The 26,220-nt window shown below is 40.6% G+C and overlaps 1 protein-coding gene across 1 annotated transcript; it reads right to left on the bottom strand.

Moving 5' to 3' along the window:
- Positions 1-2,064: 2,064 nt before the first annotated feature.
- Positions 2,065-5,729, bottom strand: LOC124647769. The gene is made up of 4 exons (XM_047187649.1): positions 5,694-5,729; positions 4,676-5,599; positions 4,366-4,570; positions 2,065-2,393 (listed from the first exon to the last, which is right to left on the bottom strand). Exons 1-4 carry the CDS (start codon positions 5,727-5,729, stop codon positions 2,065-2,067), a joined length of 1,494 nt encoding a protein of 497 aa, XP_047043605.1.
- Between the last annotated feature and the right edge of the window lie 20,491 nt (positions 5,730-26,220).

A 26,220-nucleotide genomic window follows, 5' to 3' on the forward strand; every position in this document is an offset into this window, starting at 1 on the left:
CTATGTGGTTGTCCTATTTTGCTCCAAGCTTTGTTTTTTGGTGTAGAAGATATGTTTGTTTTGGATGGTTGTAGCGTCGTTCCAACGAGGTTAAAACCGGAAGCTGCTGCAATGAAGGAGACAACGATTTAAGTGTCAATTCGTGAGATCAATATTCTGATTTGAACACAACATCATGTCTGAGTTTGGCTTCTCTTGTGGGTCATAAATCTTTGGCCGAAGAGGCGATAAAAGAGGAACAAGAGGAGATGGCTTGAGCGACTAGAAAGCACTTGTAGCTCCCTGGTAAGTGCTATACTCGGTTTTCTGATTTGTGTAGTGGCCTCATGTGAGTCATCATTTTGGTAGCTATATGAGATTCTCAACACATGGATGTCTCAATGGATTATTTCCCCACATGGCCTATGTTTTACTTTATATTCTAAAATTTTAGAATTATTTTACCTTCATTATATTTACGAAGGAAAAAATATGATGTATAGTATTTGTTGCTTGCTATCCAGGTTGACCAACTAACCTAAGGTGTAGTTAATGGAAAAGATCATCCCAATGAGGCCCATAACCCAATCATTGTTCTGTTTCCTCTCTTGCTTTTTTATATGTGAATTTTCTCTTTACTTTCCAGCAACCACTAATTGTCACTCACGCTTCTGTCCTTCGATGCTTTGGGTGAGTGTTTTCCGGTTCGAGAAAGGGGATACTATGGGTTGGACGATAGAAAAAACAATATTATGGTTTTTTGTGCCAATGTGTGTGTCACCTTGGATGGTCCATGCTTTAAAAGGTTATTTTAGGGTTTATTTCACTATTTTCTAAAAATGCATGGTGTTCTTCACTTAGCAGAAATCATGCCCCTTTCTATTGGTGTTTTCTTATCGTAAATGCACTTTCTATCTCACACTTGATATCTCATCGTGTTTCGATTATATTGGCCTAATATAAGGTACAATGATCAATATATTCTAATTAGTTAATCTGGACACAAATTCTACTGGTATCGTATACGGATATTTAATCCTTGTTTAGTTCATTGCATTTTCTGTTCCAAGTTTACTTTGGCGTTACTATTATTTGTTGTGGTTGTATCAACATATTTTTGCAACTAACCAATGCTTTTTCAGCTATATATTGTTATCAGATGTACTTGCTTACCATTGCAGGTGTTGTTGTGGCATTAGCCACAATCAACATCTTATATTTATGGGGATTTGGATTTAGATATGTGATTATCATTGGATTCTTCATTTCCGGGCATTAACCACTACCAACACCCTATATATTATATCTGGGTTTTTCATTTGCATCGATCTATGTTTGTGGAACAGAGAAAAAAGATCTTCAATCCTACAAAAATATGTCACCATCTCAAATATCAAATAAATACTATTAGATTCATCATGAAATATATTTTAATAAGGTATATGTTTGGTATTGTAGATATTGATAATTTTCTCAGGAAATTTGGTCATAGTTTGAATAGTTTGACTTTCGCAGAAACAAATGTGCACTATATATTATGGAAATAAGGGAGTATAACCTAGCCAAAGAACAACACTAAACTGCACCAGTCATTATAATTTTTCAAAAACTGCATCAGCCATTTGGTTTGCAAACAGCAACAATGTGAAACAGAATATTCAGGACATTTACGACCATAGTGATGGCATGCATCTTTTTTTTTCAGTTATTTCGGCTCAAAGCAAATCACACCAGGCGAAATCATCCACAGCTCCTTAGGGCTTGTTTGGTACTAGAGTTTTACTGGGAATTAGCGGGGATAATCCGCTTCAAACTTTAAATCCCCACTTATCTCCAATGCATGTTTGGTGCTAGAGTATGAGCGAGTTTAATCCCCACTTATCCCCACTTTTCCCCAAAATTTAGTGTAATTTTTTCAATCCCCAATACTCTACCCCTACCTAGTGGATTGGGGATGGGGTTTTGTGGGGATTGGGTGAATCTCTGCTGTCACCCAATACTCTAGAGTATTATCCCACTGATCCCCACTAAAACACTAGTACCAAACAAGGCCTTAGTGATCTCATGCATCATTTTTCTCAGTTATTACGGCTCAAAGCGAATCACACCAGGCGAAATCATCCGCAGCTCCTTAGTGATCTCATCCCTCAACGTATTCTTCTCCTCGCCAGTCTGCGGATATCTAGAAGGAGAAACCTTGATGTTGGGATCCAAGTGCCCGCAGCGCTCGCACGCTTCCCTGTCATGGAGAGATATCTCCTCCATGTTCACCGCAACTTCCAAGATGCGCCTAACGTACCGCAAGAAGTATTCGTCAGGTTGGAAGCCGCAGATAGTCAGCTTAACCAGATTCTTGTGCTTGAAATCAGTTGCCGAAGGTTGCCACTCCACGTTTGCTTTCTCACAGTAACCATTTCTATACCTAATAATAAAGTAGCTAATGTTTCCTTGGTTTGGTCCATCAGTTTACGCTTTGGTCCGCCGTGAAGTACACCATCGTCCGTACGTTTTGCATGGCATCCTAATCTGCTCACCGATTGGAAATCAAAAAAAGAATCAGTCAGCTACGTGATGAATCCGGATACTGTTCCCCTCACGCAGCCAAGAGTTTCCTTTGTACGTCATCGTCTGGCACGTAAGAAAACCGGATCAGAAGCCTGGTCACGTCACATCCCAGGTGTCCATTGCACGCACGGCTCCTTCAACTACAGAATACTGTATATAAACAGAAGCAGCTCTGAGGTCGAGAGCGAAGCCAACAAACGAAATCGAGGGCCTCAGCGTCGTCGACCTGGACCTGGGTGCCGGCGCGCGGTCTCAGAAATCGAGGGACGCCAAGCTGTCTTCGTCGTCGCAATTGATATAGCTAAATTACAACAGATCGGAGGTTCCTTAATTTGCAGATGGGAGCTTGGTCTGCGTGCTGGACTGCTGGCCACGGTTTGGTGTTCCTTTGGTTTTTGACGTAGATCGAGCTCGCTGTGGGGAGGGTTTGGTGCGTCTGGGGTCGAGATCGATCCCGTTGACCACAGTATTGTGGATGTTGGGCGCCCATTGTTACAGTTTTCTTGCTATATTTGCACGGACAAAGAGCCGGGGATCGTCTAGAATCTGACGACTCCTGCTCAGTGCGGCTCCTGCCTTGGCGTAATTTGTGTTTCTAGATAACTCCTCGGGAGAGTCTGGTGCCTGCATGTTGCCGATCGTCGGCGAGGTGGTGGTTTTGCTGAGATCCGTTTCTTTCATTTGGTGCCCGACAAAGAAAAGTGCAAATTGTGTCGGCGCGTTTCAGCGCCTACTCGCGCACGCATGCAAGAAGGTCACAGGGGCACACATGAAAGAAGGTCACAACGGCGTGCCCCTGAGAATTTCACACAGGGCGGGGCTGCTGTCAACTGCCATGGCCACACAAAGACTCCCGTGTTCATGGATTTCTTTGGAAACATGGTGTTTGGGGCTGTGCATGCATGAATGCATGATAGTACTCGCCTTTGCAGCTTGGTATAGCTCAGTTGATATACGCGGTAATTAACGCTTCGGCAAAGTTCATCGCCTGCTCGCGGCAGCTGCTTTTCTCCCATTGTAGCACGCTGACCCCGGTGAATATCCACAACAACCTCATCCGTCTGATCTCAACTAACACTGCCATGGTTGAACTATTGAAAGAAAAATACACAAAGTGGAAGAAAATATCTTTCTGACAACAACTACGAAACAGATCGACCAATTTTGATTATGTGCGTCTTGACTCGGCCGGCAAGCGTAACATGAGTTCTCACTAATTTTTGTCGATGTGTCGAGCTGAGCAAGGCTAACATAACCATGTTATCATTCCATCTCATGGCGTCAATCCGATTGCTTCAGTTACATCAATTGAATGAGAAGGTACAAGATAGGTCAGGAAAAGAGTATCTTCAGCAAGTGGTTTCTCTCTTCATAACGTACGTAGTGGTTTGTGCATCTTCGAAGGTGGTGGTGGGCGAAAGTTTGCTACACTTCAAGCAGATAGAGGAGGACTACAACCTGGCGTGGCCCGCCTAACATGAGAGGAACAACCTCCCGAGAAGAAGTCCAGTAAAAGGTTTACTTTGATTTTTTTTTCTTCTTTAGATGCTTGACGAATTTCTTATTAAAGAAATTTTGGTATTCTGTTTTCGAGAAATTGTAGGTGAATTTAGATGAGAAATTTGATTCCTGCTTGACGAATTTCTTATTAAAGAAATTTTGGTATTCTGTTTTCGAGAAATTGTAGGTGAATTTAGATGAGAAATTTGATTAGCAAAAATTGATTATTCTCGAGGTTCTAATTTTTTTTAATAAAAAATACTTTCTTTCTGTGATGCAGTTTTTTTCTCCTCCCGATGCAACGCATGGGCATTTTTCCTAGTTTCTCCCTAAATTCCTTGTCTGTCACCATTGTACACCAATGATCCCAAACCCTGATGCACATCTCCTTCAGGGCTGGTGCAGCTTCAACAATGAACATGGTCCAAGCGATATCACATCCTTCTGGAAGATTAACCAGATTCACAACCCGTAGTTTGCACAGCACAGGGGCGAGCAGTTTTGGGCATTCTGGTACAACCCAAATCTATCACAGAAACAACAAATTTTAAATACTACTATTATATAGAAAAAAAAGCATCAAAGAGTAGGAACAAGAGGACATGGATAAACAGGGTGAGCGAGTACCAACCTTTTCACTTTTAAAATCCAGATGTAGGTCGCTTATCCTCGAGGGGACATTAACAAGGAGATGACTTAAGTGGAGATTCTTGTTAAAACTAATACCCATTAGTATGAGACTTAGCCGTGAAAGCTGCGGGACATAACCAAAAGTCAGGTTGGGGTATGGGTAAGACCAACCAGTATAATTCACTCGTTGGAGTTTTGGTACACACTTGAGCTGGACTGCCTCAAATTCCCCATGCTCGATGCTGAGCTCAACGAGTTCATCATGCTCTACTTGCAGCACTGAACCAACCCCTGCGTCAGAATAGGCGAGACGCAGATTACGCAGTCGCTTGCAGGTGCTGAGCATGTTGGAGATGTCCTGTTCAGAAAACCTCATATTGCACAGCCACAGGCGCGTCAGGCCAGCAAACACAACTGGACAGTCACCCAACCAGGTATTGAACAGCTTCGCGTAGCAGAGTAGATCGTCGTGACTGCATCTACCAACGCTTTTCTCTGTGATAAGCGTAAACTCAACTTCGTCGACCTTCTGGGTTTCCATAGTGCAAGCAAAAGCTCTGCCAATGGAGAAACATTCCTCACGCCTGAAATAGAATCTGCCCGTCAGCTTTTGGATGGGGATCTCTAGATTCCTTGCACTCAGGACCTTCTCCGCGACCCCAGCAACAACATTGTTGTACCGAGCAACGTGAGCAGTGTTGAACCCATAGGACGCGGCGTCATGGTGACGTGTAAGGGAAGCAATACTTAAATCAAACAGCGAAAGCATGGTGGGGAGCTGCAGCATTGGCTTTGAGAGGATGCAAGTTCTTATGGCATCTAGAGTGTCCACCCTCTCGAGGATGTTGACTAGAATGTCTTCCGGCAGCTTGCTAAGCCTATCTCCTCCGGCTTCGCCAGAAACTTCATGGGGAGCTGTGGCTTTCTGCATCACGTTTAATTAATTAATTTAATTATTACAGAAGGAAAATTAGCGTCGCACCATGGACACAAGAGGAAGAGGCATAAAGAACACTTACATTGCGGCTGCGGCGAGACCCCTTATTGTTCTTCATGTCCAAGCCTCCAATTGACCAGATATCACTTTATTACCGCCTTTATTTATGGAGGGGTCCGGCCCAACAAAGCAGAAAAATTGCCGGATCTCCGATTTCGATCCCGATTACTCCGTACAACATATCGGGATGAGGGCTGAATAAAAATGTCTCCTTTTCGACCCCCGCCTGGGATATGAATCCAAACAGAAATCGATCTCCTTTGAACCATATAACTACACAAGGAAATCGACAGCTCCTGTGGCGGAGCTTATTATTCCATGCAAAGCGCAAAAACACATACCACGGGACGGAGGTGTCGCGCCGACCGCCGCCGCGTGTGTGTCGCCTGCCGCAAGAGAAGTTGCTGTCGCTGGCTGCAGGGGTGGATAGGGTGGGTGGCACCTGGGCAAAGGTTGCGAAGAGGGGTCGTTGCCGGCGGCGGCAGGGGTGGGGTGGTTGCAGGCGACGGCAGGGGTGGGGTGGTTGCCGCAAGGGCGCCGTGCCGGCGGCGGGATACGCGTTAGAGCATCTCCATCTCGAGTCGAGCATACTCCAAACCAAACCGTGGGTAACGTCTTTCGTGCCGCCTTTGGGGCTCCCTAGCCGCGTCCCTCAAAAGCCGTCCCCAAACATTAAAAATACTTTCTTTAGCATTTTTATTTCAATTTCCACAAACTAATACATAATTAGGAACATGGTTTACACGAAAACATAATTAGGAATATGGTTTTCCACAAACTAATACATAGTTTAAACCATGGTAGACACAAATATAAAATATTGCAAAAAAAACTAAACCTAACTAGGTCGTGCATCGAAGATTTCGTGTGTTCGCTGCCAAGAAAAAACACTCAAGGGCACACCCAGTCACCCAAACTGGAAAATTCAGCTGGTGACGGTGCCCATGTTGGTTCTTGCGAGGGAGAACAGACAGAAACCTCCGTGCACGTATTCTCTGCGAAGAAACAACACTCTTCATCAGTCGTTCTCCTCGTCGATGTTGTCGTCGTGGTAGTCCCGGCGGCAGCGCGTCTCGTCAAAGACCTTGACGCTCATGTCCCTGTCGCCGAAGTAGGAGAACAGGAGGATGAAGCCGGCTTCGAGGCTGTGGTGGCACGCGAACTTCTCTCAGCCGATGTTGAGGTACATCTTGCCGCGCGTGTCATAGATCACGTCGACGATCCACCGGTAGTAGCCGCACGAAACCTCCTGCAGATGCATCGTGCGCGGGCGGTCGTCGTCGGCGACGTACTCGGCGAAGGAGTCCGGCAGCCTCTGGATGCCGCGTGGGTCGCCCTTGAGGACGAGGACGAACTCGAACAGCACGCGCGGCTCCACGTCCGTCTCCGACGATGAAGACGACGGCGTGGCAGGCGACGGCGAGCGTGCAGCTCTGCCGCGGCCACGACCACGACCACGGCCTCGAGCTCGGCCTCCGCCTCTACCAGACATGGCGTCGACTCTTGTTGAGATGGTGGCGGCTAGGGTTGGGGAAAGAGGCGCTAGGGTTTGTGTGTGAGAAGGACGATGAGAGGCGGCCCTTTTTATAGGCCGGAGGGAGGCGGGGGGGCGGTGACGCTCATTAACACCGGCACGCAGAGCTAGGCGCGACGAGACGCGTCGCTGCGCCTCTGCGGGAACTGCACCGTCGCTTTGCGCCAATAACTTTCGTCGCGAGGTAGGCGACGGTTAGGTTAAAATTTATTGTGCCGCTGACGGGTCGGTCCGGCCACTCCCCGCCTCGCTTTTCGGTGTGTCCGGCGTCCCCAGTGCGTCCCCTGTGGGGCAGGGACGGGCTCGGGGCGCCGGACACCGTATCGGGGCGCGCCGGACACCGTATCGGGGCGCGCCGGACAATAATCGTCTTTGGGGGACGCGGCTGGAACCGTTTTTTTGTCCGACGCGCCCCAAATTGCTTTGGGGGACGCTTTGGGGGACGCGACTGGAGATGCTCTTAGGATCGGGTCAACGAGGGTTTCCTTATATTGATGGCAACATGGAAAAAATGAGCGTCGGCCCGAAATAAACTAGCCCGGCCCAGCGCAACACACACAGCGTGTTTGGCAATGCACGGATGCAGCAACTGGGGTCCTCCTCCCTCGCGCCCGCGTGCCCCCTATCCTTCGCTTCGCTGAAGCAATTCCTTAACTGGGCCTTGTTCGCGGCCCAAATATTTGCCAGTCGCTTGTTCCTTGCGGGATGTTTCTTTTGTTCCATTTAGTTCCAGGCCTAGTTCCTTCGTTCCCGGGCCGTGTTTCCGCGCGCTCGGGCTGCTGGTGCTAACAATGGTGGCGGCTTGGTATATAAACTGGTGGGAATTCCTCTAAACTTCCGAGGTGGTACTATTTTTCTTCACTCGTACCGGTTCGTTTGATTCTTTGCGGGATGTTTCGCTCTGACCATTGACCTGATCGGTGGGACCAGACCGTACGCGCGCTGGTTCGACTGATGGCTTCTGCGTTGATCGGACCGTACGCGTGTGGCGGGAAGGATAGAAGGATAGAACGAAAGAAATGGAACAAAACAAGAACTACCATCGTTCCAATGTCCAGGAACAAGTAAGCCGTAAGAACTAGAACTAGTAATTGTTCCCACATTGGAAAAAAGGGTGACATGGCCTTTTCAGATGAAGACCATCCCGCACAGATCACAGGAACAGAACTTTACATAGAAGATGTGCAGCAATAATTTCAGGAATAATTCCATGGATTACTGGAAAGTATAATTGCAGGAAAATGCGAAAAATAAATAAAAATATGGTAAATAAATGTCCAGGATCTTCCTGTTCTTCATCCTTACTGCTATGTCATAACTTTTGTAGAAAAGTTGATGTGAAGCTCTCAACATTTTGGCGAAACCTGTGAATTAAGAAAAATAATTTGAAGATAAATGGAGCGGTTAAAAAATGGGATAAGAAGAAAATTCACTGATTACTTGTACACCCTCAACTATATATAGTTTGAAAAAAAAGGAAAATAAATTGGAATCATGATAAATAAAAATGTCCATCACATAGTATAGTAGTATTTTAACACAATATACATAAGCATAGCGTTACGGGTATGAATAAAAAAGAAAGAGGGACATAAAGAAATCATACATTCATTGAGATGAAATCCTTGATCCTCTTGCTTTGTTTTGCTAAGTTGTACTGATTAGTAACAAGTTGGAATAGCAGTTTCCTTTTGATAGCAGGTAAGTCTTCATTTAGATCAGAGAGAAAAGGTATTATAAAAAGTGCAGTTTAAAATGTGTGAAATAGTACTAGAAAAGAATGCAGTTTAAAACTGTATTAATAGTATTCTGGAAAATCTTTACTAACACTTGAGAATGAAGGCACTTCGAAACCATTATATGTCAGCATGAAGATCAGGATGAAGAAACCCGAATCATATCTATGAATTAGAAAAAAAAAAATTAGCTTGAGAAACAACATAAAACTGTAATTAAAGAAGAAAAGATTAGAAAATTAAGAAAATTGGAATTCTTACTTGAAGTTTTGTTTCAGTACAGACACAAATCTCACTTTAAAGTGGGAAATGTTAAAATTGGGACAATGTGGGTAAGCAAACATGAACAGTTGTTTGAAGTTATGCACAACTGCATCCATTGCAGGTATTAAGTTATCTGCATTTTGAGCTGGAATGAGGACATCAAAGTACTTGTCCATAAAATTAGCAGTAACAAGGAACCACTGCTTGTTTATAGGACAAGGTATGTGTACCTAGAAAAACAAAAAGAAACATATAAAAACACCACTTCAGTGCAGGATTACAAGAAAAACCAAGCCTTTTAGTCCCAAAACAAGTTGGGGTAGGCTAAACATATAAGAACAAATGGAAACACATAAAAACATTTGAGAATGAAGGCACTTCAAAAAATTGTTTTTCTTATCTGTACTCACCAAAGCAGCATGCTCAAGTCTGAATCCGACCACTGCTTCTGTTAGTATTTTTTTATAAAGCTCGCAATCAAAGATCTGGATCCATTAGTAGTTCCTATGAGGACATCCAGAAAAGAATTAAATGAATTAAATGTGGAATGCTTGAAGTATTCTGCAATGAAAATGCTTGAATAGGATATGATTTGGGTGAAGCAAAAGATGAAACAAACTGCAAACTTACTGTAGTTTCAGTAGATGTGATATGCTTCAAGCAAGCAATTTTTTCACTGCATTTATCTTTCATCTTTTGATCATTGAGAATCATTTTGATAAATGCATTCATAACATAATTGTTTATGTATCCTCCATTTGACATACACAATGCTAAAGTTCTTTCATCAGCCCATCTTTCTCCAATTTGGAAAATTCTAGAGCTGAAAGATAGAAGAAAGAATGGTTGAGCAATGGGCACAATTAGGAAAAAATAAATGTAAGCCATGAATCATATATTAGTGTATTGGTACATGGAAGAAATACCTGAAAACAATGTTCTTGATGTTTGAAGTTAATAAGTTAAAAATTTCATCTTCAAGAGCCGTAGAGAAGACAATCTGTTTGTCTGAATTCAATGCTGTAGAAGCAAGCTGAAAAGAAACATTGTTCGACATATTCCAAAAATTTGAATGATGCCCAGAAGATGTTGCTTTCATATTATCTGATGACGGAGCCGCTAAATCCATTTTGGTCTCATCAAAATAAACATCTTGAGATGTGTATGTATTGTCACTTTCAACATGTTTCAAAGATTGAGGCCTGAATCCGCGTTCCTTAAACGATAAGCCATGAGTGTTCCTACTGAAGTTGACACTTGTGCTTCCAGCAAGCATATCATCAGTGTTTTCCCTCTGACAAGATAAAGGAGAAGCAGTTCTTACAGAACACATATTTCTTTGCCCCATGTTTTCATTTAACCATTGTATAGATTTGCTTGTATTTTGATAATTTGCATAAACATATTGGCGGCCTATTAAGTCAACTACATTGTTGAAACTATAAGTAAACAAACATAGTCTTTATCAATTTGGCAGAATGTACTGACCTTCCAGGTTCTTCAATGGAGGGAAAGCATTAACATGCGTGTTCTTCTGAACTATGGTTGCAGAAGGTTGAGGAAAATCAACTGATGGCTCGTATGTTGACTTGTTGAAACTGAGATATTGGTTTGGAGCTGTTGTTTTCCCTGTGTACATAGTAGAATCATCCCTGACCATCATTGAAGCAACTGGAGTGGCTGGTGACTGTTCAATCTCGAACTCTTCGCTGAAACTCCAACTTGGGAATTCACTGCCATTGTTTGCAGTGTGTTGTGGTAATGAGCATCCAGCATGCATCTCATTTAAAGAAACTGGATCAATACGAGCGTTGAATCTCTTCACAGTATTTCCTTCCAATCATTCATGCTCAAAATTATGAGAAACAACATCTGCAAAAGTCATTACAGATTCAAAAGTAATTATAGCAGGGTAAAAATGAAAATACATATGTTGAAAAAAAAATAACAGAATTCCCAACTCTTTGTAAATTAGAGAAGGGAAGGAAACTGGATGAACTAACCTGTACTGTTTTTATGTAGATGATGATCAAACCAACCAGAGAAATCAATTCTCTCCTCCTTTCTAGGGGCTTGTTTTTTGATTGATCCAGGCATGATAAAATTGCAAGCATCTGTGGAAAAAAAGTATATAACCTTTATAAACACCATCAGCAAGAAGTATTCAAAAAAAGAGCAGAAAAGTAAAAAATAGAAAATGAAGAAAAAATAGCACAGACCTAGAATAGACATTGGTTGGTATCCATCATCATAGTTTGAGATGTCGAGCTTTGTAACTAGTGACTTTGCAAGATAGTCATCAACATTTTCTAGGGTCAGAAAGCCACTTTCTTGATGTTCTCTTTGTTTCAAGTTCTGAAGTACTTCTTGGAAAATTTCTGTTGTGGATAATAGCTCTTGCTTTGACAACTCAGGAATTATAACTTCAGGAAGAGGAGGGAATGAAGTTTCCATGTAATGGTAAATCATTTCCTTAATCATTTCTTGGGTTGATGTTACTGGATCCTGAGCAACAACAATTTCTTTGCAGACACCTTGATCTTTCTTTTCTGCTGGACTAAGGAAAGAAGCATCTAGCAAATCCTTGAATTGAATGTTGCCTGGATTGAAATTCTCTGGAGCAACTACTATTACATCATTGCAGATAGCTCGCAATACTCCATCAACACAGTTTGAAATTGCTGTTGTAGTGTTGCTTAAGATGGTTGCATGCAAATTGCTTGAAAGCATGTTAAGTTTTTTCTTTACCTTCAATAGATAGAAACAAAGCAAAAAAGGAAGGTTGAATAATCGTTCAAACATTTTTCAAGTAAGCAAGAAAAAATGATATTTGAATTTAAGAACTTACTTTTCTTTGCTCATCCTCATTATATGTGTTCTCTATGAAGTTGACAACATCCTTAGGCATAACATATGATAGCTTGCATTTCTGGTAAATATTAGCAAAGGGTGTTGAACACTGATGTTTCATCTAGAAAAAATCACGAGATATTTGTCAGACATACATTATATTAAAGCAACATAAAATAATACAAAAACATACATTTCAGTAATGAGGGAACTTGTTTACCTTACTCGAAGTTTCCCAAAGATTGAATCATCCTTACAATCTAGAATAGAATATAGTTTGATGGCATTATCTGTCCACAAAGGAAGGCGGGGTATTGTATTTTCAAAATCAATTTCAAGAACCATGAGGAACTCGAAATAAGTGATCTACAAAAAAAGGAATTTGTTAGTTAGAAATTTTAATAATGGTTATGTAATAAATTCAAAAAAGGAATTTCTTGTTCCATTAAAATAGAAAAAAAGATTAAGAACCAAGATAAAATTCTGAAAAACAGAAAGAAGAAGAAAGCATTTACATACCACTGGAATTAACCCACAACCAACGCAACTTCCACTATAAGAGAGTTGAGCTGGAACTTGTTGACAGATAGCAGAATCCATTGCAAAATGTATGAGCACCAATCATATTCCCTCATCTTATCTTCATGCGCAATAGCAGTGTAATGAAGAGAACTAGGCAAAGTGTGATTTGTGGGCAGAGAAGAAGACAATTTGCAAGTAGTGCAAATGACTTTATGAAGGCAGATCCTGTAATTCCATTTCCTATTAATTCTGCCAACTCAAATATAGAAGGGCTGCACTCCTTCCCATGAATTTCCAAGTTAACTTGCCTCACAATTTCAGGTGACGAGGTGAAAGATATCGGTCTAGAACAAATTGGAAGACCGATAATTACTTGAACACTTTCTCTTGTTAATTTGAATGAGAACCCATTAGGTAACTCGATGCAGCCAGTGGTTGTGTTTATGTACATTGCTAACCAATTGTAAACATCACTTGGAAAAACAGAGCATGCTAATTGAAGTAATGTACCGAACCCAATATTTTGAATAATAGCTTTTTGCTCAGATGTCAACTTTTTGATAACATCAAAGAGCAACTTAAGATGGTTTGACACCTATACAGACATTAAAATACAAAAACATACCAATGTTAGACCAAAGTCGTCATACAAAACAATGGTTTATGAAGAACAAATACTGCACAACAATGGTTTACTGACATGCACATAAACAAATAAGCTCAGAGGTTTGAAGAAAATAAGAAGAATTTCTTGAATGAAAGAACAAGGACATTCTGTAGAATTCAGAAAATAACTTAAAAAGGACATGAATGATATAATCATTTATTTGTCAAGTGCAAACATAAAATCCTGTTCACTTACCTCATATTTCCCCTTTGTCTGCCGTTGTCTTTTTCTACCTACTGATTCATCCATCTAAAAAAATAAAATAATAGCACAGAGTAGAAATTTAATTACCTAGAACTGCAAATTGCAAAAATATAAAAAGATGGACAGTTTAGCATGTGAAGAAAACATGTGGTAAACACCTACACTTGCATAACCTACTGTTGCAATCGAAAAACTAACCTTGAAGTAGAGATTCTAGATGAATTATGCTGCAGAACAGAGTCGAAGAAAAACACTAGGTCGCAGATCTTGGTAAAAGAAAAAGTTGCAGTTCCTTAGTATGGAATGGATTAGAAATACGAGGGTCTGATCAAAAGCAAAGGGGGTGGGGGGAGGGGAACCTGGGACTAACGAAGAATGTTGTCGCCACGGATGAAACCATCGAATCCTTTGGAAAAACTTGAAGAAAAAGAGATTGAGAAAGGAGAGGGATTTGCGGGAAATGCGCGGCGGAGAAGAGCGGTGAGAAGAAGAGATAAGGGAAGATGAATAGTGCCACCTTTGGACATGGTCGAGTAGTTTCTTTATGTCTCTTGCATGTGTGCCCCACCATGGGCATATCTGGCATTAAATGAACATAAATGACTTGTCCGAACTAAAAGGAAAAAGAAATACGCACAGAAAAAAAAAGATAGAGGATATTGGGGGAGGGTTCGACAATGGATCCTGCGGCGGCGAAGTCGGCGGAAGCGCCGCCCGATCCTCCCCTCGGATCAAAACCTCCCCCAAAATTAAACAATATACCAGTAGGCGGAGGTGCAGCTCGTGATAAGAACATCCAACATGATAGTCAAATGTTGCAACAACCTCCGAAAATTGGATCTCGCTCAGCAAAGGTAAATTCCAAAAATCAAAGTACATCCCCTTGGAAGAGATAACCAGCGCCACTGATCCTCTTGGAAATTAACTTCTTGCTTGTTTGTCATTCTGTGAAATTCCCTGAAAATTTACTGGTTGCTTCTTTGTTATTATGTGAAGTTAGTACCCCTAATATGCAAAATGCAAAAATCTGGATCAGGTACCGAAGAAACCTCAAACTAAACCAAGAAAATCCTCTAGTGGCGCACAGGAGAAAAAAATCAATCTCTCGAACTTGAAGAAGGTAAAAGATGAAGAAACCATGCATGTACAAATCATTAAAAAAAGAGATACAGCTACTTATTTTCTTCATATCCAGGTTGTAAATCAGGGAATACAACTGAGAGATAACATACTTTCTTCCAAGGATAACAAGGTAATGAAGTGGAACAGAAAAAAGGTGACAAACAGATGAATTGGACTTCAGATTTGGTTTATCTGACAAATTTAACACAATATGCAGGATGTAGAGAAAGAAACGCAGGACAAAGTTCAATCCAAAAATGATGAGCTTCTAGATCAGTTTGATCAGTTTGTTGTCCATGCCGAGATGGCAAAAAGAAAGAAGGTACAATTAACGAAGTTGTATTTTTCTGGAATTGTAATTCCACAAGAAACATGTACAAAAAACTTATTAATAAATGTTTTACCTGCTATAGGTTGCCTTAGAATTGCAGTCTCCACATGTTCTTAAGGATACATGCAATCAGAGTGTGCCTTTCGAAGATGGTGGGGCCAAATATTGACCAGGTATGTTGCATGAATTAGTTAATTCATTGGTTACAAAAAACATAGATAAAATGCATTTTATGAAAAAAAATATTGAAACGGATGCTTATTTGTTGTACAGAGTATTGTTCTTGAAGGAGATAAATTTTTGCATGAATTTGTTCCTTTAGCGACAAAAGATCCAGAGAAGGAGCAAAATGCACAGGTATTAACTTGCTTACAAAAGTATTAGAATAAAATTATTACAAGGAAAAAATAAAAGAGTTACTAATTTGACTACTAAATGTCTCAGACTGGAAAATTTGCTATCAATGACACAACCATAATGAAAGCACCAGAAGCAGTACTGAAATTCCTATCTCGTGACGAAGAAGATAAAAGCATCGAAGAGGTAACTTGAAAAAAAATAGATAAGAAATCTTCTTGCAACATGAAAGTTCCCTCCCTCAAAAAAATTCCAGCATTAACTACTTGTTTTTTCCACAGGACGAAAGTGATGATGATGATGCTTCTAACCAATTGGCCAAAATACTCCCAGATGGTGAAAGCGACGAAGACATATCAGAATTTGAAGACTCTTCAAACACATTCATTCCCACTGGAGAAGAACTTAGTGAAGAGAGGCCACCAGAAATTGGAATGCTCTTTGATACATTGGAAGCGTCCCAGCGGTTTCTCAATATTTATGGCTACTTGCATGGATACGGTGTGGTCAAAGGTCGGAACTACAAGAACAAGAAGATCACTTTCCAGTGCTGCTTAGCAAGGAAAACTCATGCTCCCAATCTTACACAGCGGAAAAGGAAGAGGTCAGTAGTTCAAAGAACACAATGCCCAATGAATGTTACAGTACAATTGAAGAATGGACAGTGGAGATTCATATCAGTCAATCTGGAACACAACCATGACTGTCTGAACACACCATCTTTGACTAAGTTCTTTTCAAACCACTGAAACATGTCAGAGGAAGATAAGAACTTGTCCATGATACTTCAAGACTGCAGGGTTCCTCCGCGAAGGATTATGAGCATATTCCGTCGCTTGAAAGGAAGCAGGAAAGTTCTTTCCTTCAACAAGAAGAAAATACAGAACCTCAAACGGAAGGAGAAGAGAGATAAGAACACTGATATTGCAAATGCACTCAAGTTTGTCGAGAAGCTACAGGAAAAAAACCAAGGAATTGTGATGAAGATGGATACTGATGACGACAACACAGTCCAAAGCATTCTGTGGACTGATGCTCGCTCCAAAATGGATTATTCTCTGTATGGCAATTTCCTTTCATTTGATACCACCTTCTCCACAAACAAATATAACATGCCATTTGCCCCATTCATTGGCATCAACGGCCAAGGGCGAACAATTGTTTTCGCATGGGCTCTGCTAAAAGATCAAACAGCAGAAACCTTCAAATGGGCTCTGGAAACATTTTTGGACGTCATGGTCGGAAAGAAACCATCGATTATCATGACTGATCAGGACAAGGCAATTAAATCTGCGATAGATGATGTTCTGTTTTCAATATGGCACGGATTTTGTTTATGGCATATCATGAACAATTGTTCGGACAAAATGGGAGGTTTCATGGCTGCTAGGGAAGGGATGGAAATGCATTTGAAAGCAAGTGGAATGCCATGATTGATAAGTACGATGCAGCCAGTAGCAAACATTTGCCCTCAATGTGGAAATGCAGATCACAGTGGGTACCTGTGTACTTCCGAAAAGTTGTCTGCCCTTTCATCCAAACAAAGAATACATTCATAACATGTATATCATCTATATTCACCTGAGCTAGACTTTCTAGTCTTTTCTTTCTTTCTGCCAAAAATCTTTTGTAGTTTCTCTTTTAGCTTTCCTCATTCTCAGAAAACACTTCACCTTCAATAACTTCTAGGTCCATTAGTCAAATACCAATAACCTTGAGGTTCTTACTTTGAATTTGATCATCACATGACAAGTGTTCCAGATTTCACTATTAGTAATCTTTTAATGTGATGAACAATTTCACTCATAATTTTATCCATCAAATCATGACGACTTTCCGAGACCATGTCTATACATGCTAGGCTCGTAAAGTTTAACCTTAGTACTCGTATGTGCAAATCTAGCTTGCACCCATTGTATGCACACGTAGAATCTATAACACCCGATCATCACGTGATGCTTTGAAACGACGAGTCTTAGCAACGGTGCATACTAAGGACGATCACTTCATGGATGTGTGAATATCGTTAGTGCCCAACTCGTTGGAGGATTGGAATGCCTAGCGTCTTCAACCTTCGTACATTCCCATAAAACTTATGAGTTTATGTAGTCTCACTAAATTATATTATATTATCTTGCAATAAGGTCTTAGATATCACATATATCTTATACCTTGCATATTTCTGAAAACAAAATTTCCAGCTCCTTACTTTTCAAACGGATTTGAACTTCAAGTTTCACGGAGACAAGATGATTGTAGGTACTAATTGAAACCATTGCTCTTTGAATCATCAATGCGAGGTTTACTAAAAGTTTGCATTAGGACTTAATCATATCTTGATTCTTTAACAATACGGTACCAGTCCGTAAAGTTTCTTGTCAGACTTAACAGTATTTCTATCTCAATTACAAGACTAGCGCATGGTAGATAACGGATGCCAATTCTACAAACTTAATCTAAAATACTATTCAGACTATGTTCATGATAATTAGTTCATGTTTTAATCTAATTACTAATGAACTCCCACTTAATACAACATCCCTCATAGTTGTTTAGTGGCACACGATCCATATCCACTACACCAAAACCGATCATCACGTGAGATGATGTAGCTTCGACGGTGAACATCAACATGTTGATCATATCATCCATATGACTCGTGTTCAACCTTTCGGTTTCCTGTGTTCCGAGGCCATGTCTGTACATGCTAGGCTCGTCAATCAAACCCAAGTATTTCCGCGTGTGCAACATGGCTTACACCCGTTGTATGTGAACGTAGAATCTATCACATCCGATCATCACGAGATGCTTCAAAATGACGAACTGTAGCAACGGTGCATACAAGGGGAGAACACTTTATTATCTTGATATTAATGTGAGGGATCATCTTATAATGCTACCGTCGTGATCTAAGCAAGATAAGATGCATAAAGGATTAACATCACATGCAATTCATAATATGTGATATGATATGGCCTTTCTTCTTCTGCTTTTGATCTCCATCTCCAAAACACACGAGCATGATCTCCATCATCACCAGCATTGCACCAAGGTCCATGGCGCCGCTTCATGGTTGTCCATCACTTATAGCTACTACAACAACTACTTGAAATAAAGCTATTACATGATGAATAGACACGCAGGTCTTAACAAATTTAAAGACAACCATTAGGCTCCTGCCGGTTGCCATAATACAATAATGAACATATCATACATCAAATATAATCATCATCACATCATGGCCATATCACATCACCAAACCCTGCAAAAACAAGTTAGACGCCTCTAATTTGGTTTGCATATTTTACGTGGTTTAGGGTTTTCGAGTAAGATCCAATCTACCTACGAACATGAACCACAACGGTGATACTAGTATTGTCGATAGAAATAGTAAATTGAATCTTAACTATGGTGGGAGAGACAGACACCCGCAAAGCCACTTATGCAATACAAGTTGCATGTCAAGCGTGGAGCAAGTCTCATGAGACGCGGTCATGTAAAGTTAGCCCGGGCCGCTTCATCCCACCATCCCGCAAGATCAAAGTACACATAACTAAAGACAACAAAAACATCAACGCCCAGAAAACCATTGTGTTCTACTCGTGCAACAGATCTATGCATAGACACGGCTCTGATACCACTGATGGGTTCATTGCATAGAAAACAAAAAAATTCCTACCGCAAAGACGAATAAATCCAAGATCTAATCTATGGAAAAGCCAAGATCTAATCTACAAGATCGAAGCAACGAGATGGAGATGAGACTAACCCTCGAAGATTCCAAAGCCTACGAGATTAATCTCGTTGTTGGTGTAGACGATCATCCCCAGTGCTGCAATCCAGCAACACTTCCGTACTCGGTCGCGCGTGCGGTGTCGATGAAGCCCTTCCTCTCCCCGTTCCAGCGGGCAGCGGAGGTGTGGTATATCTCCTCCAAGTTCCAGCAGCACGACGGCGTGGTGGTGGTGGTGGAGGAAGAAAAGCTGCAGGGCTTCGCCTAAGCCGGAGCAGCGTATGGTGGAGGAGAGAGGCGGCCAGAGGAGGAGACAATGGGATTGGATGGCCGGCCACCCCTGATACGTCTCCAACGTATCTATAATTTCCGATGTTCCATGCTTGTTTTATGACAATACCAACATGTTTTGTTCACACTTTATATCATTTTTATGCGTTTTCCGGAACTAACCTATTGACGAGATGCCGAAAGGCCGGTTGCTGTTTTCTGCTGTTTTTGGTTTCAGAAATCCTAGTAAGGAAATATTTTCGGAATCGGACGAAATCAATTTCGGGGATCTTATAATTTCGCGAAGCTTCCAGAGCACCGGAGAAGGGCCAGAGAGGTGCCAGGGGGGGCCCACACCACACCCCGGCGCGGCCAGGGGGGGGGGCGCCCCCCTATGGTTTGGGCAGCCCGTGGCCCCTCCGACTCTGATTCTTCGCCTATATAAGCCGTCGTGACCTAAAAACATCGGCAGAAAAGACGATCCTCCAGAAAGACTCCAGGGGCGCCGCCACATCGCGAAACTCCAATTCGGGGGACAGAAGTCTCTGTTCCGGCACCCTGCCGAGACGGGGAATTGCCCCCGGAGCCGTCTCCACCGCCGTCTTCACCGCCATCTTCACCGCCATCGCTGCCTCCATGATGAGGAGGGAGTAATCCACCCCCGAGGCTGAGGGCTCCGCTGTAGCTATGTGGTTCATCTCTCTCCCATGTACCTCAATACAATAATCTCATGAGCTGCTTTACATGATTGAGATTCATATGAGTTTTGTATCACCACTATTCTATGTGCTACTCTAGCAATGTTATTAAAGTAGTTTTATTCCTCCCGCACGTGTGCAAAGGCGACAGTGTGTGCACCGTGTTAGTACTTGGTTTATGCTATGATCATGATCTCTTGTAGATTGCGAAGTTAACTATTGCTATGATAATATTGATGTGATCTATTCCTCCTACATATGCATGAAGGTAACGAGTGTGCATGCTATGTTAGTACTTGGTTTAGTCTTTTGATCTATCTTACACTAAAGGTTACTAAAATATGAGCATTATTGTGGAGCTTGTTAACTCCGGCATTGAGGGTTCGTGTAATCCTACGCAATGTGTTCATCATCCGACAAAAGTGTAGAGTATGCATTTATCTATTCTGTTATGTGATCAATGTTGAGAGTGTCCACTAGTGAAAGTGTAATCCCTAGGCCTTGTTCCTAAATATTGCTATCGCTGCTTGTTTACTGTCTTACTGCGTTACTACTGCTGCGTTACTACTGCTTGTTCACTGTCCTGGGCAAAGCACTTTTCTTGTGCCGTTGCTACTACTTATTCATACCACCTGTATTTCACTATCTCTTCGCCGAACTAGTGCACCTATTAGGTGTGTTGGGGACACAAGAGACTTCTTGCTTTGTGGTTGCAGGGGTTGCATGAGAGAGATATCTTTGACCTCTTCCTCCCCGAGTTCGATAAACCTTGGGTGATCCACTTAAGGGAAAACTTGCTCGCTGTTCTACAAACCTCTGCTCTTGGGGGCCCAACACTGTCTATAGGAAAGGAGGGGGAACGTAGACATCAAGCTATTTTCTGGCGCCGTTGCCGGGGAGGAAAGGTAAAAAGGCACTCATACTCCGGTTCCAGGTAACAGTACTTTTCTGGCGCCATTGTGTTTGTGCTCGAAGATATTTCCTTTAGATCCTGCAATTGCATCTTTTTGTTTCTTGTTTACACTAGTTTGGCATAATGGACAACAATGAGCTTTTTAATATTTTTCCTGATTTAGAATTGTTTGATGCGAAAATTAAAAAACCTATGGAACCTTATTTGCATGTTAGTAGCGATGTTATTAGTATGAATGCAATTACTGCTAATGCTATGGAGAAGTCTAAGCTTGGGGAAGCTAGTGGTCTTTTTAGCTTCCCATCTTTAGGTGAGAAAATTTGCTCTGATAACACTTTATCTCCCATATGTGATAACTCTAATGATGCTTGTGATATTTTAAATGCACCTACTGAAAGTACTCCATATAAAATACCTATGAAAATTATTGAACGTGTTATGGATAACCGCTATGAAGGGGATGGAACTGTGCATCCCGGAGATCATTTATTGTTTTTGCATGAATTATGCGGGTTATTCAAGTGTGCAGGTATCTCTATGGATGAAGTGAAGAAGAAATTATTCTCTATGTCGTTGTCTGGTAAAGTGGCGCATTGGCATAAACTGCTGAAGGATGAGCATTCTCTTGATTGGAAGGATATTGTGCATCTATTTTATTCTAAATTCTATCCTCCAAGTGAGATTCACAAAGACCGAAACCGAATATATAATTTCTGGCCTCATGATGGAGAGAGTATTGCCCAAGCATGGGAGAGATTGAAGTCTTTAATGCTCAAATGCCCCAATCATGAGCTTCCAGGTAATATCATTATTGATAATTTCTATCCGAGACTTTCTCTTCAAGATAAGACTTTGCTGGATGCTACTTGTTCTGGATCATTCACGCGCAACAAAGAAGAGTTTAAAAGGGACCTTCTTGATCGGATTAAGGAGAACGCTGAAGATTGGGAGAACGACAAAGGTAAAGAGTCGGGTATAAATTATGATTATGAATGCATTGAAACTTTTATGGATACCGATAAATTTCGAAATATGAGTGCTACTTATGGTCTTGACTCTCAAGTTGCTGCAAATCTTTATAAAGCCTTTGCTTCTCATTTTGAATTGCCTAAAAAGAATTTTGATAAGTATCATGAACCTTTTAAAGAGGCTTGTATGAAGAATGAAATTGTTGTTAATTATTGTAATGAGCATGCTCAAACTCCTAAGAATGTTATTTCCTATAAGCATGTTAATTTTTGTGGAATACATAGACCTTGTGGAGTTAATCAAATCAAAGATGAATATTGTATCCATCATGCTAATGAAAAAACTAGAAAGTGGTTTAGGGCTCTAGATGATCTTGGTAAAAAAGTTTGTGCCCTCTATCCTTTTATTTGTGAAGTTTGCCATGAAGTGGGTCATTTTAATTTTCAATGCTCCTCCAATGATAATTTGAACCCAATGAGTGCTGCAAATTTGTATTGTGATGATGAAATTACTCCTAATCAAGCATGATGAACTTACTTTATTTTTGGGGTGTGAAGAACTGTCGAGAAAAATCTCTTTGTTACATATGAGTGATCTTGATGTTGATGATGTCCTGCATGGGTGTTTTTCTTATTGCATTCATAATAGCCATACAAATACTTACATACAAAATATTTTAGAAGATGACACCTTGCCAAAATATGATAGGACCGCTGTGTGTTTTCAACTAATTAATGAAAAGGAGGGATCCTCCCAAGTTTCTTCTATTGTTTCTGAAAGTAAATCAGGTTATGCGGACAAGCCACCCAAGCCTCTTCCTCCTAAAGAAGGGAACGAGGAAAAGGAGGAGGAGAAGAAGAAGAAGGGAACGAAGAAGAAGAAGAAGAATAAGGGGAATAAAAAGAAAGAGGTAACAACATATCACCGCGTATATGAGATAACGATAGGTAACCGTAAGTATGTTGCTCCTGATGATTATTGTGATAATGAATCTGAGTACGATGATCTTCCTATACCCTTTACCCATATTAATGATCATGATTTGGAAGAGCACACTAACTTTGATGTTGGAAATCTCTTTGGTACTGATTATGAAAGTAATGATGATAGCATTATTCATGTCCCCTCAAACGATGATATTGGAAGCTCTAAGCTTGGGGATGTTGTGCTCAAAGATCCTATACTTGAGACCTCTACTTTTAGTGAAAATGATGATATCACATATTCTGGTCTAGATAATCGCTATAGAGATGGATATAACACATGTTACAATTATCCTTATGAAACTTGTCATAGTTATGATAGGCTTACTAAAAACAATTTCCTTAATATGCAACTTGTTTACCATGTTCAAATTCTTGATAATAATCCTGCTCCAATTACTATTAATGAGAATAATTCTTCTTATGCCAAATTTAATGATACTTCTATGCATATGAACCATGATAAGAATGTTTTAAGTGATGGGTATATTGTGGATTTCATCAATGATGCTACTGAAAGTTATTATGAGAGAGGGAAATATGGTTATATGCATCTTAATAATATTAAGTTTCCCCTCTTTATGTTGAGAATCTTGAAGTTACTCGTGTTTTATCCTCTTATGCTTGTCACTTTGTTCTTCATGAATTCATTTGCGTACAAGATTCCTCTTCATAGGAAGCATGTTAGACTTAAATGTGTTTTGAATTTGCCTCTTGAAGCTCTCTTTTGCTTCAAATACTATCTCTTGCAAATGCATCATCAAAACTGCTGAGCCCATCTTAATGGCTATAAAGAAAGAACTTCTTGGGAGATAACCCATGTGTTATTTTGCTATAGTACTTTGTTTTATATTTGTGTCTTGGAAGTTATTTACTACTGTAGCAACCTCTCCTTATCTTAGTTTTATGTTTCGTTGTGCCAAGTAAAGTCTCTATGGTAAAGTTGATGCTAGATTTGGATTGCTGCGCAGAAACAGCATTGCTGTCTGTCACGAATCTGGGTCTAATTCTCTGTAGGTAACTCAGAAAATTATGCCAATTTACGTGAGTGATCCTCAGATATGTACGCAACTTTCATTAGTTTTGAGTTTTTCCATTTGAGCAAGTCTGGTGCCATTTTAAAATTCGTCTTTACGGACTGTTCTGTTTTTGACAGATTCTGCCTTTTATTTCGCATTGCTTCTTTCGCTGTGTTGGGTGGATTTCTTTGTTCCATTACCTTCCAGTAGCTTTGAGCAATGTCCAGAAGTGTTAAGAACGATTGTGTCACCTCTGAACATGTGAGTTTTTGATTATGCACTAACCCTCTAATGAGTTTGCTTAAAGTTTGGTGTGGAGGAAGTTTTCAAGGGTCAAGAGAGGAGGATGATATACTATGATCAAGAAGAGTGAAAACTCTAAGCTTGGGGATGCCCCGGTGGTTCATCCCTGCATATTTCAAGAAGACTCAAGCGTCTAAGCTTGGGGATGCCCAAGGCATCCCCTTCTTCATCGACAAATTATCAGGTTCCTTCTCTTGAAACTATATTTTTATTCGGCCACATCTTATGTACTTTACTTGGAGCGTATGTGTGCTTTTGTTTTTGCTTTTGTTTTTTTTGAATAAATGCTTGTGTGGGAGAGAGACACGCTCCGCTGGTTCATATGAACACATGTGTTCTTAGCTTTATCTTTTAGTGTTCATGGCGAAGGTTAAAACTGCTTCGTTCATTTTTATATGGTTGGAATTGGAAAATGCTACGTGTAGTAATTGGTATGATGTCTTGAATAACTTGATACTTGGCAATTGTTGTGCTCTTATTTAAGCTCTTGCATCATATACCTTGCACCTATTAGTGAAGAAATACATAGAGCTTGTTAAAATTTGGTTTGCATGAGTGGTTTCTCTAGAGTCTAGATATTTTCTAGTAAGATGTTTGAACAACAAGGAAGACAATGTATAGTTTTATGATGCTTGTAATATGTCTTTTATGTGAGTTTTGCTGTACTAGTTCGTGCTTGTGTTTGCTTCAAACAACCTTGCTGGCCTAAACCTTGTATCGAGAGGGAATACTTCTCATGCATCCAAATCTTGAGCCAATCACTATGCCATTTGTGTCCACCATACCTACCTACTACATGGTATTTATCCGCCATTCCAAAGTAAATTGCTTGAGTGCTACCTTTAAAATTCCATCATTCACCTTTGCAATATATACCTCATGGGACAAATAGCTTAAAAACTATTGTGGTATTGAATATGTACTTATGCACTTTATCTCTTATTAAGTTGCTTGTTGTGCGATAACCATGTTTCTGGGGCGCCATCAACTATTCCTTGTTGAATATCATGTGAGTTGCTATGCATGTCCGTCTTGTCCGAAGTAAGAGAGATCTACCACCTTTATGGTTGGAGCATGCATATTGTTAGAGAAGAACTTTGGGCCGCTAACTAAAGCCATGATTCATGGTGGAAGTTTCAGTTTTGGACACATATCCTCAATCTCATATGAGAATAATAATTGTTGCCACATGCTTATGCATTAAAGAGGAGTCCATTATCTCGTTGTCCATGTTGTCCCGGTATGGATGTCTAAGTTGAGAATAATCAAAAGCGAGAAATCCAAAATGCGAGCTTTCTCCTTAGACCTTTGTACAGGCGGCATGGAGGTACCCCATTGTGACACTTGGTTAAAACATGTGCATTGCAAAGATCCGGTAGTCCAAGCTAATTAGGACAAGGTGCGGGCACTATTAGTATACTATGCATGAGGCTTGCAACTTGTAAGATATAATTTACATGATGCATATGCTTTATTACTACCGTTGACAAAATTGTTTCATGTTTTCAAAATAAAAGCTCTAGCACAAATATAGCAATCGATGCTTTCCTCTTTGAAGGACCATTCTTTTACTTTTATTGTTGAGTCAGTTCATCTATTTCTCTTTACCTCAAGAAGCAAACGCTTGTGTTAACTATGCATTGATTCTTACATACTTGCTTATTGCATTTGTTATATTGCTTTGCATTGACAACTATCCATGAGATATACATGTTACAAGTTGAAAGCAACCGCTGAAACTTAATCTTCCATAGTGTTGCTTCAATGTCTCTACTAAGAATTTATTGCTTTATGAGTAACTCTTATGCAAGACTTATCGATGCTTGTCTTGAAAGTACTATTCATGAAGAGTCTTTGCTATATGATTCAATTGTTTACTCATTGCATTTACATTGTTTCGAATCGCTGCATTCATCTCATAAGCTTTACAATGGTATGATTAAGATTATGTTGGTAGCATGTCACCTCGAAATTATCTTTTATCGTTTACCTACTCGAGGACGAGTAGGAACTAAGCTTGGGGATGCTGATACGTCTCCAACGTATCTATAATTTCCGATGTTCCATGCTTGTT

Source organism: Lolium rigidum, chromosome 4, assembly GCF_022539505.1.
Source record: "Lolium rigidum isolate FL_2022 chromosome 4, APGP_CSIRO_Lrig_0.1, whole genome shotgun sequence".
Taxonomy (NCBI): domain Eukaryota; kingdom Viridiplantae; phylum Streptophyta; class Magnoliopsida; order Poales; family Poaceae; genus Lolium; species Lolium rigidum.

Excerpts from the sequence above, each read along its gene's own strand:
- LOC124647769 (XM_047187649.1), bottom strand. The coding sequence starts at position 5,729 with ATGAAGAACAATAAGGGGTCTCGCCGCAGCCGCAAT. Across the intron at positions 4,571-4,675 it reads TGGATTTTAAAAGTGAAAAG|ATTTGGGTTGTACCAGAATG; the intron begins GTTGGTACTCGC and ends TTTCTGTGATAG. Across the intron at positions 2,394-4,365 it reads CAAGGAATTTAGGGAGAAAC|ATGGTTACTGTGAGAAAGCA; the intron begins TAGGAAAAATGC and ends TTAGGTATAGAA.